This window comes from Siniperca chuatsi, linkage group LG13, assembly GCF_020085105.1.
Source record: "Siniperca chuatsi isolate FFG_IHB_CAS linkage group LG13, ASM2008510v1, whole genome shotgun sequence".
NCBI lineage: Eukaryota > Metazoa > Chordata > Actinopteri > Centrarchiformes > Sinipercidae > Siniperca > Siniperca chuatsi.
The window spans coordinates 14,810,535-14,824,459 of record NC_058054.1 but is presented as its reverse complement, the minus strand read 5'-3'; the positions used below and the strand labels follow the sequence as shown (position 1 = coordinate 14,824,459).

General features: G+C 40.6%; 2 protein-coding genes across 12 annotated transcripts in view; one reads left to right on the top strand and one right to left on the bottom strand.

Annotated features, from left to right (window-relative positions):
- The window catches only part of clcn2a (chloride channel, voltage-sensitive 2a), a 41,478-nt gene that overhangs the window by 20,162 nt on the left and 7,391 nt on the right, over positions 1-13,925 (bottom strand). For 10 of the 11 annotated variants that reach the window (XR_006380387.1, XM_044218940.1, XM_044218941.1 and 7 more), the window contains exons 2-3: positions 5,507-5,675; positions 662-793 (exon numbers count right to left, since the gene is read on the bottom strand). Coding sequence is in view for 9 of the 11 variants with exons in the window: in XM_044218940.1 (XP_044074875.1) it covers positions 662-793; positions 5,507-5,675 (301 nt within the window). In the remaining 2 variants the exon portion in view is untranslated. Of the gene's footprint in view, positions 1-661; positions 800-5,506; positions 5,676-13,925 lie in introns of those variants that run through there. The other variant, XM_044218943.1, reaches the window with a different exon arrangement.
- Positions 6,113-8,702, top strand: LOC122886579 (zona pellucida sperm-binding protein 4-like). The gene is made up of 8 exons (XM_044218946.1): positions 6,113-6,441; positions 6,550-6,737; positions 7,054-7,151; positions 7,234-7,391; positions 7,470-7,662; positions 7,763-7,907; positions 7,992-8,067; positions 8,522-8,702. Exons 1-8 carry the CDS (start codon positions 6,168-6,170, stop codon positions 8,641-8,643), a joined length of 1,254 nt encoding a protein of 417 aa, XP_044074881.1. The 5' UTR covers positions 6,113-6,167; the 3' UTR covers positions 8,644-8,702.

Here is a 13,925-nt window from a genome sequence, read left to right as displayed (position 1 = left end):
ATAGGCAACCACACAATACAGGTGTTGTCATTCAGCTGTTAAGACGACTTTGTGATCATAAATAAGTGATTTGACTTGATGGCTCAGCTCTTTGATACAGGCGGTCTGCCTGACTACAGATAATTGTCTGTATAGGAATGTACTTTTTAATTTTATTATTTATCATTTCAGAGGATTTTATTTTTTGCACTCAAAATGTTCTTTATAGTTATACATAATTACTTATATAATTATATTATGTATATTATTATATTATATAATTAGTTTTGAAAACCAGCAATCAGCACCTGGTGAATTAATTCAAGCGTCAGTGTTAAGATTGGTGTATTTGATGCTTTCTGGGAGTAAAAAAATGGTTTTGTTGATCCTTTAAAAATTCATGAAAGCCACTTTGTTAGCTTCAAGTTCAAATTGTTAGATCAAGATCAATATAACTCAGTAGCAAAATGCCAGTCAATTTGTATATTTTTATTTTACCATCTACATTCAGTCCATACCTGACAGTGCCTCTTAGCTGTTCATTATACAGCACGGCTCCTCGTCAGTGAATTATTTTACATTCATATTTTACTTTACTGCCTCTGTGAGAACAGCCCTTTATTCACTATCCATCTGTCCATCTGTCTTTGTAACTCTTTCTGGCTCTCTGTCTCTCTCCTACCTTCTTGGCAGAAGGCGATGGCGTAGTCCATGACCCAGCTGACCAGAGCCATGAGCAGCCCCAGCAGAATGAGGAAGATCCAGTCCTCCCCCACCCGCGAGATCAGGAACTTCTGGCAGCGAGACGCACACACTGAGGGCACACAGTCAGGAAGAGACAGAGGCAAAAAGCAAAAAAAGTTAAATCACTGAAATGAATCTTCAAGGTGTGAAGAGAGAGAGAGGACCGAAGAGAGATATTTGTTGGTGTGAGACTGAAAAGAACCCGAGAGGAAGGAAATGAAAGAAGCGAATATGTAGTGAAAGAAGAGAAGGGAATGAATAGAAGCCTTTACAGTAGGCCAGGGAAGCCAAGGCAAGAATATATTTCATACATAATGGCAATTTAAAGTGCTTTACATACTGTAATGCATTAAATACATTAAACAGAAAATACATATAATATTGAAAGAAATTAAAACAAATTTATAAGAAATTTAAAAGATAAAATAAAAAAAGAACAAAATAGGTTAAGATATAAGGGGTTAGGCAATGTAACAATATGTACCTGAAAATAATAATAAAATTATAGAACGATAGAACGATAGATAGAACGATAGATATTTTCAGTTCAAGTTTTCAACCTAGATTTTAAAAGGTAGTCAAAGTAGGGACAAGTGTATATGGTGTGTTGTAATGCTGCTTCTCCATGTTTAGTTTGGAGTCAGATTGGTTAGCAGACCACTACCAGATTACCTGAGAGGCCCAGATGTTTCATGTGGTAATATGCAGTCAGACATGTATTTGTAATTTGGTCCTAAACTATTGAGAGATTTATAGACAAACAGCAGCAAATTAATGTCTATTCCTTTCTAATTTACCTTAACAAAATTATGAATTAGCTGACGTTTCCTGGAAATAAAAGCATGGAGAAGGGTTTGCCATACCAGGACATGAATCCTCTGCTGAATAAAGAAATCGGGAAAAACAAAACACTTATTTTCATGCTGTGTGAATAAAAGGATCCAGTTTCACATGAAAAAGTAAAGAAGAATGGGGAATTACAAACACAATGAGTAGAGTGGACAGAGAGATATCATCCATTTACCAGGTGCGAGTGAGCAGCGGAAGAACAATAATAGACTAAAAGGAGGTTATTATGTGGTGAATATGTTGAGAGTAAGAACATCACTTCACTGTCTTCATCCACCTCAAATATAAGAATACAGGGACAAAACAAAGTTAGGTCATGGTTATAAATTCTGCCATTACATTATAATCTATAACTCTGAGCTAGGTCAGCTAAAAGAAGCATCACTGGACTCATTTCTTCTCTCTTGTCTGCGGACATTGCCAAAGCCTGGAATTCACTTCAATATCCAGAGCATTCATAGATGTGGCCGTCCCCCGAGACGCTAAAAATGTGCTACTAACACATTTACCAGATCCATATTCCATAAAAACGCTGCAGTCGTCACATACACTCATAGTGATGCTTGCCATGGAGAAAACTGTCGCATTTTAGGAGAAACCAAGAGAGCAACAGACAGTGCTGCTTAAAGGATAGGTTGGTGATATTGTTCATTTTCCGTGTTGTTCATGAAAAGTCCAAAACCAACAATGAGTAGGCCAAAGCCAGACAGCGCTTATTCATCTGTGCCACAGACCTCCATCACTGTACTGTAAATAGTCCCCAACAAATGCACTATTTACTACTGTAATGTTTGCTAAAAACTACAGTGCCCAGCTGTTTTAGGAAATTACTGAGCCTTTTTAAAAATGAAATTATATATTTGTGACCAGGTTTAAAGGTTTACATCTTCAGTAGGAACCAACAGGCTTGGGGCTGAGTGCCACACACAGGGCAGGGAAGTCAGAAAGTATTCAGAGACAATTTGTCAAATGCGTGACTATGCGGCTTGTACAATATGTATATAATTATAGGAAAAAAGCCATACAAGCTCCCCTTCATGATCGTGTTCACAAATATTTGCTTGTTGTTTGAATTACCTTGCTACTGTATAGACATAATAAATGATATAATAAACGAAAAAAGACAGATATCGCAGCAGTCTTTCTGGTGCAGGATTGAGGTCACGGGGTGGATGCTGAGTCTCCCGAGGGAGGCGGGGCACAACTGTGTGCATGACGGGCAAGAAGCCAGGCTACCTGCTGAATGGCAACTTTCCAACAAAAAACGTACACATGCACATGGAGAAACACACAAATACACTCATGTGCAGACAAACCCGTCACATTGTGGACAAACACCAAGATAAATCTATCTGTGCAGATTAGACTGACATGTTCTTCACTGGATCTAATTTTTATTTCAGTTCATTGGACATTCCCATGTGGAAGAAGCTGGGGAAAATTCCCATTCCCACAGCTTCTCTTTATTCCTCTCTCTCTCTCACACACACACACACACACACACACACACACACACACACACCTCGTCTGGCACCTGCAAAGCCACATACTTCCGTGTGCATCTTGGCTCGCGCTCACATCCGCAGGCTCAGTGGCGTTCACAGATGTCTTTTCCTGATCCCATAATAAATAAAAAATTAAAAAAAAAAACAAAAACACCCATCTCTGCTAGTCCTGCATTGCATCACCTGAACCAACTAGCTATAATCAGGAATAATAGTTTTTAATAATAATAATAATAATAATAATAATAAAAATAGATTTTTCACATAAAAACAGTATATTCAATGCCACTGAATGCAAAGCTAAACATGTGACTGACACATTAATGCTGATCCTTGGAGTAACTGGTAGACAGAGATCTGCTATAAAATCGCAGAGTCAAGACAAACACAGTGAGACAGTACATGTTTTTAGCTCTCCATCACGACCGGTAGCAGAGCCTTTGGCTCCATGTGTAGGCTGCCTTGTTCAAAAACTGCGGCTCCAGTTACTGATCTGAGCCGAGGCACACACTCGTAGTCCATCACCCACAGAGATGATGTTCCCACACAGATACATGAGAGGAAAACACTAAAACTCCCACTTCCACCAAATCTGAAGCTCCTCTCCTTACACATTACTTAACAAGACAACAGCACAACCCGTCCAGCCTGAGCGTCTATCTAAAGACGAGTCTAAAAATACAAACACCTCTTGCAGCGCACAGACAGCGAGCACACAAATCACTCTGGCTGGCTCCTGATCTGAGAGTGATTGTTTTAAATGGCTTCCATTACAGCGAGCGAGCGAGGCTAGGCTGATATAGTGTAGCTTTCACCTATAGTGCAATCTATCAAGTTTTAATCAGATCACTAGTCACAAGGGAAAGAGGCAGTGACGGATCCTGGAAAACAGTTACACTGGCTCACTTGTGCCAGCACTTGTGAAAAGAAACGCACTGCCTTTCTCTCCTTTTTCCTTTTCTACTTTTTTACTAACATTATTTTATATGTTTTAAGACTTTATGTATTGATTTTTGTATCTAAAAAGGTCAGTTCAACCAAATCTGGGGGCACAACCATCAATTATTTTCATTAGCAGCTGGACTGAGTTATTTTCCCAATTAATCGATTACTCATTTGGTCCATAACAGGGGTTTTTAAAAGTCTAACATTGTCCCAAGAAAGAATCTAAACAGCTGCAACTACAACTACATTTCCCATAATTTGGGCGACGTAAACAGGAAGTATAATGTTGCCATGGATTCAATGAGTTACACTGTGGGCTAAAACTTAAGCCCTGTTTTTTTTGGCCTATTTTGGTTTACATTTTGGCAAATTGGCACCATTAAAAGTATGCCTAATTAGCTATTAGCAGTTCCTATTTGTAATGTGCCAAAGGATGTACAGACAATTATCACTGGATTACTTTGATACTGAAGAAAACTTAAAAATGTGATGATTCTCTGGCAAGTTCTGGAGTTATGAAGAGCATCGTTATTCTACGATTTTCTCACTCTCCCCTAGCCAGGCAGATAGATCGGGTTCATTAGGTTTTAAGATATCCGTCTCTATGTTCACCACATCAATCGGGTGAGGGGAATTTCATTTGTGGAGCTCTCAGCATTGACAAATTACAATGCAAAGTGTCTTTCCAAAAACATTGTCCTTGTTATTGTTTCTAATCCCCAGACATGAGCAGAAAGTAGTTCTAATGTTTAAATTTGGGTGAACCGACCCTTTAAGAAATGCATTGATGCTCTATTGACTTGCAAAAAAAAATCTCTGAATTTATGCATTTTATGTTTTAACCTTCATTTATGCACGTTTTCAGAAACATGCATAAATAAAGGTTAAATAATGTACAAATAAAAATAAGAAGGGAGGATGCGCACACACACACACACAGTCAGAAACTGTCACTTCCTTATTGTTGAATACATCAGTCTGAAGTGGAGCTCTCTTCTGGTGCCACTCCCTTATCTGCAGTCATCTGGGAAGACTAGACATAAAATAATCTGACAGTTCAGATCAGAGCTCTCTTCACACAAACAAAATACACACACACAGCAAATCAAGCATTTCTCCACACATAGACAAATACACGGTGGGCCACTGGCAGCCAGCAGAGGGGGCTGTCTTTGTCTGACATTGAGACAGCCCTTGTTGGCTGGAGGTCATTGCTCAGATCAGTCACATTTAATCGTGTTCACATCCTCTCCTGCTCCCTTGTGTCAGGTAGCCACTCTGCTGTACTTTAAGAAGTCAGTGTTTTCACACAGCTTTCACATTTGCTGGAGCACCACAGTCTGCTGCACACACACACTAGATCCACTTTGTTTATGAGCATTGAACACTGCTTTGCTCTGACCTTCACATGTCCGAGCACTTCACTACCTGCACACTTTGTCCCTGCAAGAAGATTCAGGGCTTGTTGCATGATCCACACTTACAATGGCACTTTGCACAGGGGTCTTTCTCATACTCCAGCAGATCTGCAGCACGACTACGAACACTGGTGTTCCTCCGCAGTCCTCCGCCATCCCGCACTCCTCCATCTCGTAGGCGGGCCGCTTCCTCCTTGGCATACACACCCAGCTCCTGGGTGTACCGCCCATACATCTGTGCATATGAAAAACAGAAAAAGAGATATTTTATACAGGTGGTGCAAGTGGGAGGCAGTGAAAGAGATGTCAGTGTGATGCAGCAGGTTTTTCACTTAAAAAATAATACAGTATCAAGTCACGGTAAAGGTAGTCAGCTTCTGTGAACACACTGAGGTTCAAACTCAGAGTAAACAGAAGATTCACTGCCTGCAGCTCACAGCTCCACACATTCACAGCTTTTCTCAAGTCTTTTTTAGAAAAAAAACCCCCACTCAGCTTTGACTCAACAGTCGTGTAATGACTTCTTTTCAGACAGATGAGCCGTCAATAAGCTCCACCTGTCAGCTCCCAGCTGATTAACTCTGCAGGGATGCCACACAATTGACTCCTAACGATGAGAGGCGGAGTTCTAAGCAAATTAGACATAATCAATCATGTATAAAACCTGTGTCTGAGGCATAGGTGTTGTTGTTGCAGTTTTGCCCAGTGTTTAGTTACTCATACCACAATGGAGCTTCTCAAGTGGCTGTTTGGTGTTGTTTTGGTTTGTGATGTTACTGCCCAGCGTCATTGGCTTCAGCATCTGCAGAAACCCCAACCTCCTCTTTCTTCACAGCTGCCTCGCCCACAGTCGAAGGTTCCTCCACCTGCAGCTCCCTTCGATAAATGCCAGGTGGAGGAGGGTGAGAAGATCCAGTGTGGGACCCAAGATATCACCACTGAACAGTGTGAAAACATAAACTGCTGCTTTGATGGGCAGCAGTGCTACTATGGGAAAGCAGGTATCTGTACTCTCCAGTGTAGTTTCTAGTGCCTCTCATTTAAATGCTACATGGTGAGTGTAAAATCTTATACTGCAACAGAAATTAATCTATTTCCTTCTCACCCAGTGACTGTACAGTGTACCAGGAATGGCCAGTTTGTGGTGGTTGTGGCTCGAGATGTCACTGTGCCCCACATAGATGTGGATTCAGTCAGCCTGCTAGAAACAAATGACCACTCCTGTACCCCTGCTGGCTTCACCTCTGCTTTTGCAGTCTTTCAATTCCCTGTGACTGCATGTGGTACTACATTCAAGGTGGCTAGTGCAGTATTTGCTTTAGCTAATATGTGACAACTTAAACATGGTTGAAATCTGCAACTAAATTAGTCATATTATAAAATGTTGACTCGAGAAATGCCCTGCATGGTTTTTCCAGCCCAAGATGACTTCTTAAAACTGTTTTTTACAAAAGTAAAATGCAGATTCAAGACTCAACTTACAATGTGAATGTGGAAAAATTCTCAATTTGAAGAATTTAAAACATGCCATGTGTTTGTATCAAACAACAAATGAACCTTTTTTTGGTTCAACTTATGTGAGCACTCAATTTTATTTTTTTTCCCACCTGCAGGAGGAAGAGGGTTACGTGGTGTACGAGAACCACATGTCTTCATCATATGAAGTGGGAATTGGACCCCGAGGAGCAATCACCAGGGACAGCCATTTTGAGTGAGTTTATGTAAAAATCAATCTTTATTGCTTTTGTAATCCGCTGAAGGTTCCTGTGACGTGAAGTGCTCTCTTTCAACAGGTTGTTATTCCAGTGTAGGTATTCAGCCACAGCTGTGGAAGCTATTGTCATGGAGGTTAATGCTGTTCCTCCACCTGTGCCGGTTGCTGCTGCAGGACCCCTCAGAGTGGAGCTGAAACTGGGCAACGGACAGTGTATCACTAAGGGCTGTGTGGAGGGTGAGTGGCACAAGCCTTACAATGATGCCAGCTGGTGCAGAATGTCTTTATATTAAAACGGCACTATTTTGACTGCAGAAGAGGCAGCATATAGCTCCTTCTACACTCCAGAAGACTACCCAATCACTAAAGTGCTGCGGGAACCTGTCTATGTTGAGGTGACCATCCTGGAGAGGTCTGACCCAAACATCATCCTGAATCTGGAGCACTGCTGGGCCACTTCCACCCCAAATCCTAACAGCCTGCCACAATGGGACCTTCTGGTTGATGGGTATATTAAAACGCATACAAACATGGCTTTAATTACTAGGCTGTGTAAATGTCTGCAATTTTTGTTTAAATACTGAATGGAACTGTCTTTTTGGCTCCAGGTGTCCCTACCATGATGACCGTTACTTAACCAAAGTGGTGCCAGTGGCCAGCTCCCCTGGACATAACCCAACGCACTACAAACGGTTCATAGTTAAAATGTTCACGTTTGTGGATCAAAACACCTTTACTACTCAGAAAGATGCGGTACGGTTATTCACATTAGTCCCTTAACTGATTTAATTGCCTTTTGCTTGACTGGTTGATATGCAACTTGCAAACTCTTTTCAGATGTTCATCCATTGTGCTACAGCAGTATGTTATCCCAGCAGCACAAACTCCTGTGAACAGCCATGCCACCGGCAACGTGAGTAGCTCAGTAACATAGTTACAACGAACAATTTTTGATATCAGTTTAGTCTAAATTAGTGAAATGCCAACAAGCTAGAATTTGTTGACCAATGTTAGGTGTTCCTGCTGTAAGCTTCATTAAGCCATGGCAGGCTGCAAAAGCTGTTGGTGCCACAGTCCCTGGCCTTAAGTGCCACACAATGAGGATGACTTTTATATTTGAGGGTGGAAAAATCTATTTATCGGATCAGAGTCTGTATCTGCAGATGCCTTGAACTGATATCAAGAGGCAAACTTTGTCTGCATCGTACAAAGTTTCCAGAGCATATGGTGAAGAAAGTGAATCTTCAGCTGTGAGGAGCTTGAACCAGAATGTTTGACATTTTTGCTTGACAAATTACAGATACACTTAAAGTTTAAACATAACAAATCTAAAGTGACAAGATTCACTTTTCTTCCTTCTCTTGCAGGAAGAGCTGCAGCTGCAGAGAGTACTCTGTCCTCAAGTCAGAGGGCTCTAGTCTCAAGCGGCGAGGTGATCCTGACTGAGGATAAGACTATGTCTGCTCCCAACACCAAATCAAAGAGATGACGAGCCACTGGCAGCCATATCGGACTGACTTTTAATAAAAGGTTGTGCTTACAACTGAATTGTCTGAAGTGGTGTTTGAAGGTCTCTAGCTATACTTTGCTGAGGTTAGAGTTTTACAGAGGCATTGTAGTGATGCAACCCCTCTTCCTGACTTGTGCTAAGAAATCACAAAGTTGGATTTCAATTAGGTATATTACTGCCAATCTATATATCACTGAAAGATGTGACTATATAGGACAAACAGTAAGATGTATCTAGTAGCTGATAAGTCATACTAGAGATTGTACTTAACTAGTAACACCAGTTTTATAGTACTGGTGGCTTGGCAGATTGAACATTCCTCCTCAAACACTAATTTTCTAGCATGACTCTAAGATGAGCATCGCGACTGCTCTTCTCCCCCTCAAGTTTAAGTCCCTCTTGGTTTCATCTCTTCTCCACTGCTTGACACACACATTTTTGTCCCACTTCAACTCCTCCAACCCCTCCCCCTCATTGAGATGGGCATCACGACTCCTCCAGACTCGCTTGTTCTGCTCGCATGAACAGGAGGTGCAGAGGGAAAGCAGAGCAGCCTCATAGGTTGGGTCTGACTGACGAGCAAAGAGGATCATGCGTCAGGATGCTCATCTCCCTCCACTCTAACCTCAACCTGCTGGGAAGCATTTAAGCAAGACACAGCTTATACATCATTCAGACAGCAGCACTGCCTCATAAGCTGCACAGCAAAATCCCAGAAGACTCAGCCAATAGGTGCCGGATGAAAAACACTAATAGCTGCTGTGTGGACCTGCATTAACATGTCAGTGAAATGTACACATGTTTTGCCACTTGTGTTTTTTTTTTTTTTTTTTAAAACAAAGCTGTCACTTAAAACAAACTAGTGGGGACAAAAAATTGCAGTCTCCATGGGTAGACTGCTTTTGGAGGGTTAAGACTTGGTTTTAGAGTACAGGTTACAATTAGGTAAGGGCTAAGGTTGGGCATTTAGTGGACTGTCTCCCATGGGGACAGTGAAACAAATGTGGCATGTTAAATATTAGGGAAATGAGTCAGTGAAAACCAATACAGCTCAGGCAAAACTGGGCTCTTTCACGGTAATATTTTACCAAATTATCACTGTCCTAAAACAGTGTATTCTAATTTTAAATATTTGTATATAAGTTGGAAGGGAGATGCAACTTTAATTGCATTGTGCAGCCCTGTGTTGTTGCTATTAATGAAGTGGATTCTGTTAGGTCTTAAAGCTGCAATAAAAACGCATCACCATTCACACCGCCGCAATGTTCTGCGCTGATTCAGACTGTCTTCAGTTCAGTAGTAAGTTTAGTCTCTTTCCTTTTCAAGCAGTCAACTATTTGCGAGAGTTATCACATGGTTATCTGTGGCTTTTCAGTAAGCTTTTAACAAGTAACGCACTGTCAACGGTGCACTCAGCTCCACTGGGGAGCTCCACTGCTAAAAGCTACTGATTCGGTCAGTGTCAATGGTGATTCAGTGTAGTCAGTTCAATTTGAAGATTTGATGCTAAAGATTTGTTTGTACATGTACTGAAAACCTCTGCAAGACACCCCATATTCTTAATAAGAATAGAATGGACAAATTTGATACAAAAAGCCAATTTTGCACACAGCTGGGGAAAAAAAGCATCCACACAGAATCTGAAAACCCAAAAATGGTGACAGTTTAGAGGGCAGTTCCACTTCATCAAAAGACAATCATTATGACTTAGTATTTATAAATTAAATGACCCACATCTGTCAACTTCTGAAGATCTTGAAGTAATACATGAAAGTGACAGACGCTGTTGACTTTCCTGGTTGGTAACTGGTCTACATTTTATCACCACTAGACTGGTTAATTAAAATCTATTCACAGCTACACTGAATTTCAACTGTCTTACTGAATCTTGTGGGTTGGCAAACAAATTTTTCATGCACCCACACATACAGTATAGACACACACACAAATCCACCACCAGGACAAGACAAACACCCACTAGGAGTATAAACGGGGCCTGTTAGCGTTTCTTTCTTTGGCCTGTGTGAAAGCAATCACTAGCCATCTGGAGCACGGCCCCCTGGGAGAGCAGCAGGTGGGACCCTGTGGGTTAAATGAGCTGTTATCTGTAACCAGTTTACCTCCCACATGACCAACTTCTGTATGTGCATTAGTCAGTTTACCTCCCACCAGTTCAACTCCTGCCTCCCACAGGTTGCTATTGACTGTTTTTTCATAGACCAGGATGCTTCCAGAGAGTAGTGTTCCAGTTTGGTGCAAAATTGTTTCACAAGGGAAGAAATTGTGTTTACCACAAATAAATTGGTGTCAAAAACTGAAAAATAATCCAATTCACATTCATCTAACTAATTAAAATGGACAATCATAGACTCTTTGTCCAAATCCAAATTTGGACAAAGAGGAAAGGAAGCCTGAGTGGAGTTGAGGAGGCTCAAGCAAGCAGCAGCTATCATGGCTGAGTCTGATAAGTTGAGTCACCTGTCAATCAGTTAATCATTCCTCACATCATAATTCTCCTCCTTAATATCTCCTTATTTGAACAATAATTCTCATAGTTGCCACCTAGAAACAAGTTAGAAATCGTTCACAATGAACACGCAGTCTTCCCTTGTTAAACGTTTACTCGTCAAACTGGAACCTGTTATGGACACGTCAGTACTTCTGCCATGTGGCTCCCATACTTTAATTGATAGTAATTTGTAGGAGTGCAATATAAAGAGACTGTATATACCGTAAGACAATTTGTCCACTTTCAGAGATTTTGACAAACCATTTATACTGTAGCAGCTCTTTGATATCTCTGGGTGTGTTCAGCCAAAAACATACATTCTCTTCTGGTTATTTTATATATAAATAGGTTCTCAAATGAGTTACCAGAAAATATACTATATCATGTTGACACCAGGATATTATATACCATAATACAAGACATTTTGCCCACTAGAGCTAGACCAGAAAGCACTGACAACTTGATTTTTCAACTGTAAAATATCCCGCTCAGTATGTATCTTGCTCAGAAGAAGAAAATACATTGAATGGATCCATAACAAGATTGTTTATGTTAAGTGTTTATGTTAAAAAGGAAAGTACTGTACATCAGCCAATTTCAATATTGGCCTCATATTGGCTATATTTCCCACCACTTCTATGTACTAACTAGGGGATGCACCCTAATTACTACCAGCTAACAGCAATTACATTTCACTCTACAGCACTACTTGCTGCACAGGTGAAAACCTTCCAGTAAAGCCCCTTGAGGCAAATTTGTAAAAGTGAAAAGTAAAGTAAAAGTGACTTGACTTGACAGTAACATGGAGAGAGCACCACATGTCCACCAACTTTCTACTACGTAAGACCCCCCACTTTACTGCAACATCACTCACTTTACCGCCTTTCTAAGTCAGACCACGTGCAAGCCTAGCACAACAGATGAGATAAAAAGTTCTTTATTATTCAGCAATTCCCAAGGCACTGCAGGATAATTTATTCACTGAGGAGACAGCAAGGACAAATATTTGACACTCTTAATGATGAAGGCTTGAACATCAAAAACTTTCATCCTCGCTGCTTTTAATTAATACATATTCATAAGATGATTTGAATCTCTTCTTTGCTGTAGTGTGTGAGAGTGAAGGGACGCATCACTGCGGAGAGAGAAAGATGGATGTTTTAGACCCTTAAACTCCTACACACTGTTGCAGCGGTGTGATTACTTAAACACGCGCTGAGTGTGTATTGATGAAAGCAGGGGAATAACAGGAGAACTAAAGCACTTGGGCTAATAAGAGCCCTGAACCCTCCAGGGACAGGATTGAAAATTGAATTAGAGGAGGAAGTGACAAATAGGACTCATCCAGCTGTCTACATTTGCATTAATATAGATAGTTTCAGAAAAGTTAACTATGAGTCAGAGCTCGCTCGCTCGTGCACACACACACACACACACACACAGACAGTGAAATAAACATGAAAAACCTTGATGCTGTCGAGCAGACCTGTGCACGCGCGTGAAACCCAGACAAGTGAAAATACACCAACACATACATTCTGATCATGTTAGTAAAAAGCAGCACAAAGATGGGGGAGGGTTGGGGGGGTTGATGTCAGAGAGACTGATGGATCAAGCTTCTTGTCAGAAAAAGACCTGGGGGGGCGGCCGCTTGTTATCATGACACTCGTGCACAGAGATAACATTTGCAACAGGTTTAAAATTAGTACAATCTCGAGGTACTTCTATGCTCCACTACGCTTCAATATATAGTGCTTTTATCCACAGTGCCCCTCGTTCACCCATTCAGACACACACTCACACACATCGATGGCAGCGCCATCCATCGGGAGCAATTGGGGTCAACAGCATCTTGCTCAAAGACAGTTTGACATCGAACGACCAACTCTGCGATTAATGGACGACCTGATCTACCTTCTGAGCCACAGAGGCACTCATTTCAGAAGAAAATATTGAACTTTTTACTCTGCTGCATTTAGTTGACAGAGGAGCTGAACCAAGTAGACGATCAAACGATTAGTCGACCAACAGAAAATTAATTGGCGACTTCTTTGATAATTGATTAATCGTTTTAATCATTTTCTGGCACCAGCTTTTGAAATGGCAGAATTTTCAGGTTTTTCGGACTTGTTGATCGGACGAAACAAGATATTTGAAGCTCTGGGAAGTTGTGATGAGTATTTTTCACTATTTTCTGGCATTTTGGAGACTTTATCAATTAATCAAGAATAAATAATACACAGATTAATCAATAATGATGAATAATGGTGGCCCTTGCTGACAGCTAGTTCATTACTTACATACAAAACATTCGGTAATTTTATCAAATATGATGCAAATATGATGCATTGTTACTACTACCCATTGTAACTACCCAAGTAGTTAAAATGACCTCCACATCGACCAACAGCATTAAATTACTTCTTACATGTTAATGCATCTATAATACTAATAGTCGAATAGTCAGTAATAATAGGACAATAATATTACACTCTAAAAAAGGGCCATTCTGCATAAAGAATAATTTTACTTAAGTAAAGGATCTCAATGCTTCTTCCACTGCTGTTTATTTCACAATACTACTTTTTCATTTTGGGTTGTCAACTAATGTTTATTATTACAAATTATTAGGCCCTACATCCTCTGAGGGTTTTTATAAGAGTGTACAAGTATATTGTATTTTTTAATGGCACCTGTGCCAAGCTCATCGGTTCGTGAGCACACCCTCTACAATACAATGAGCATGGTCTAG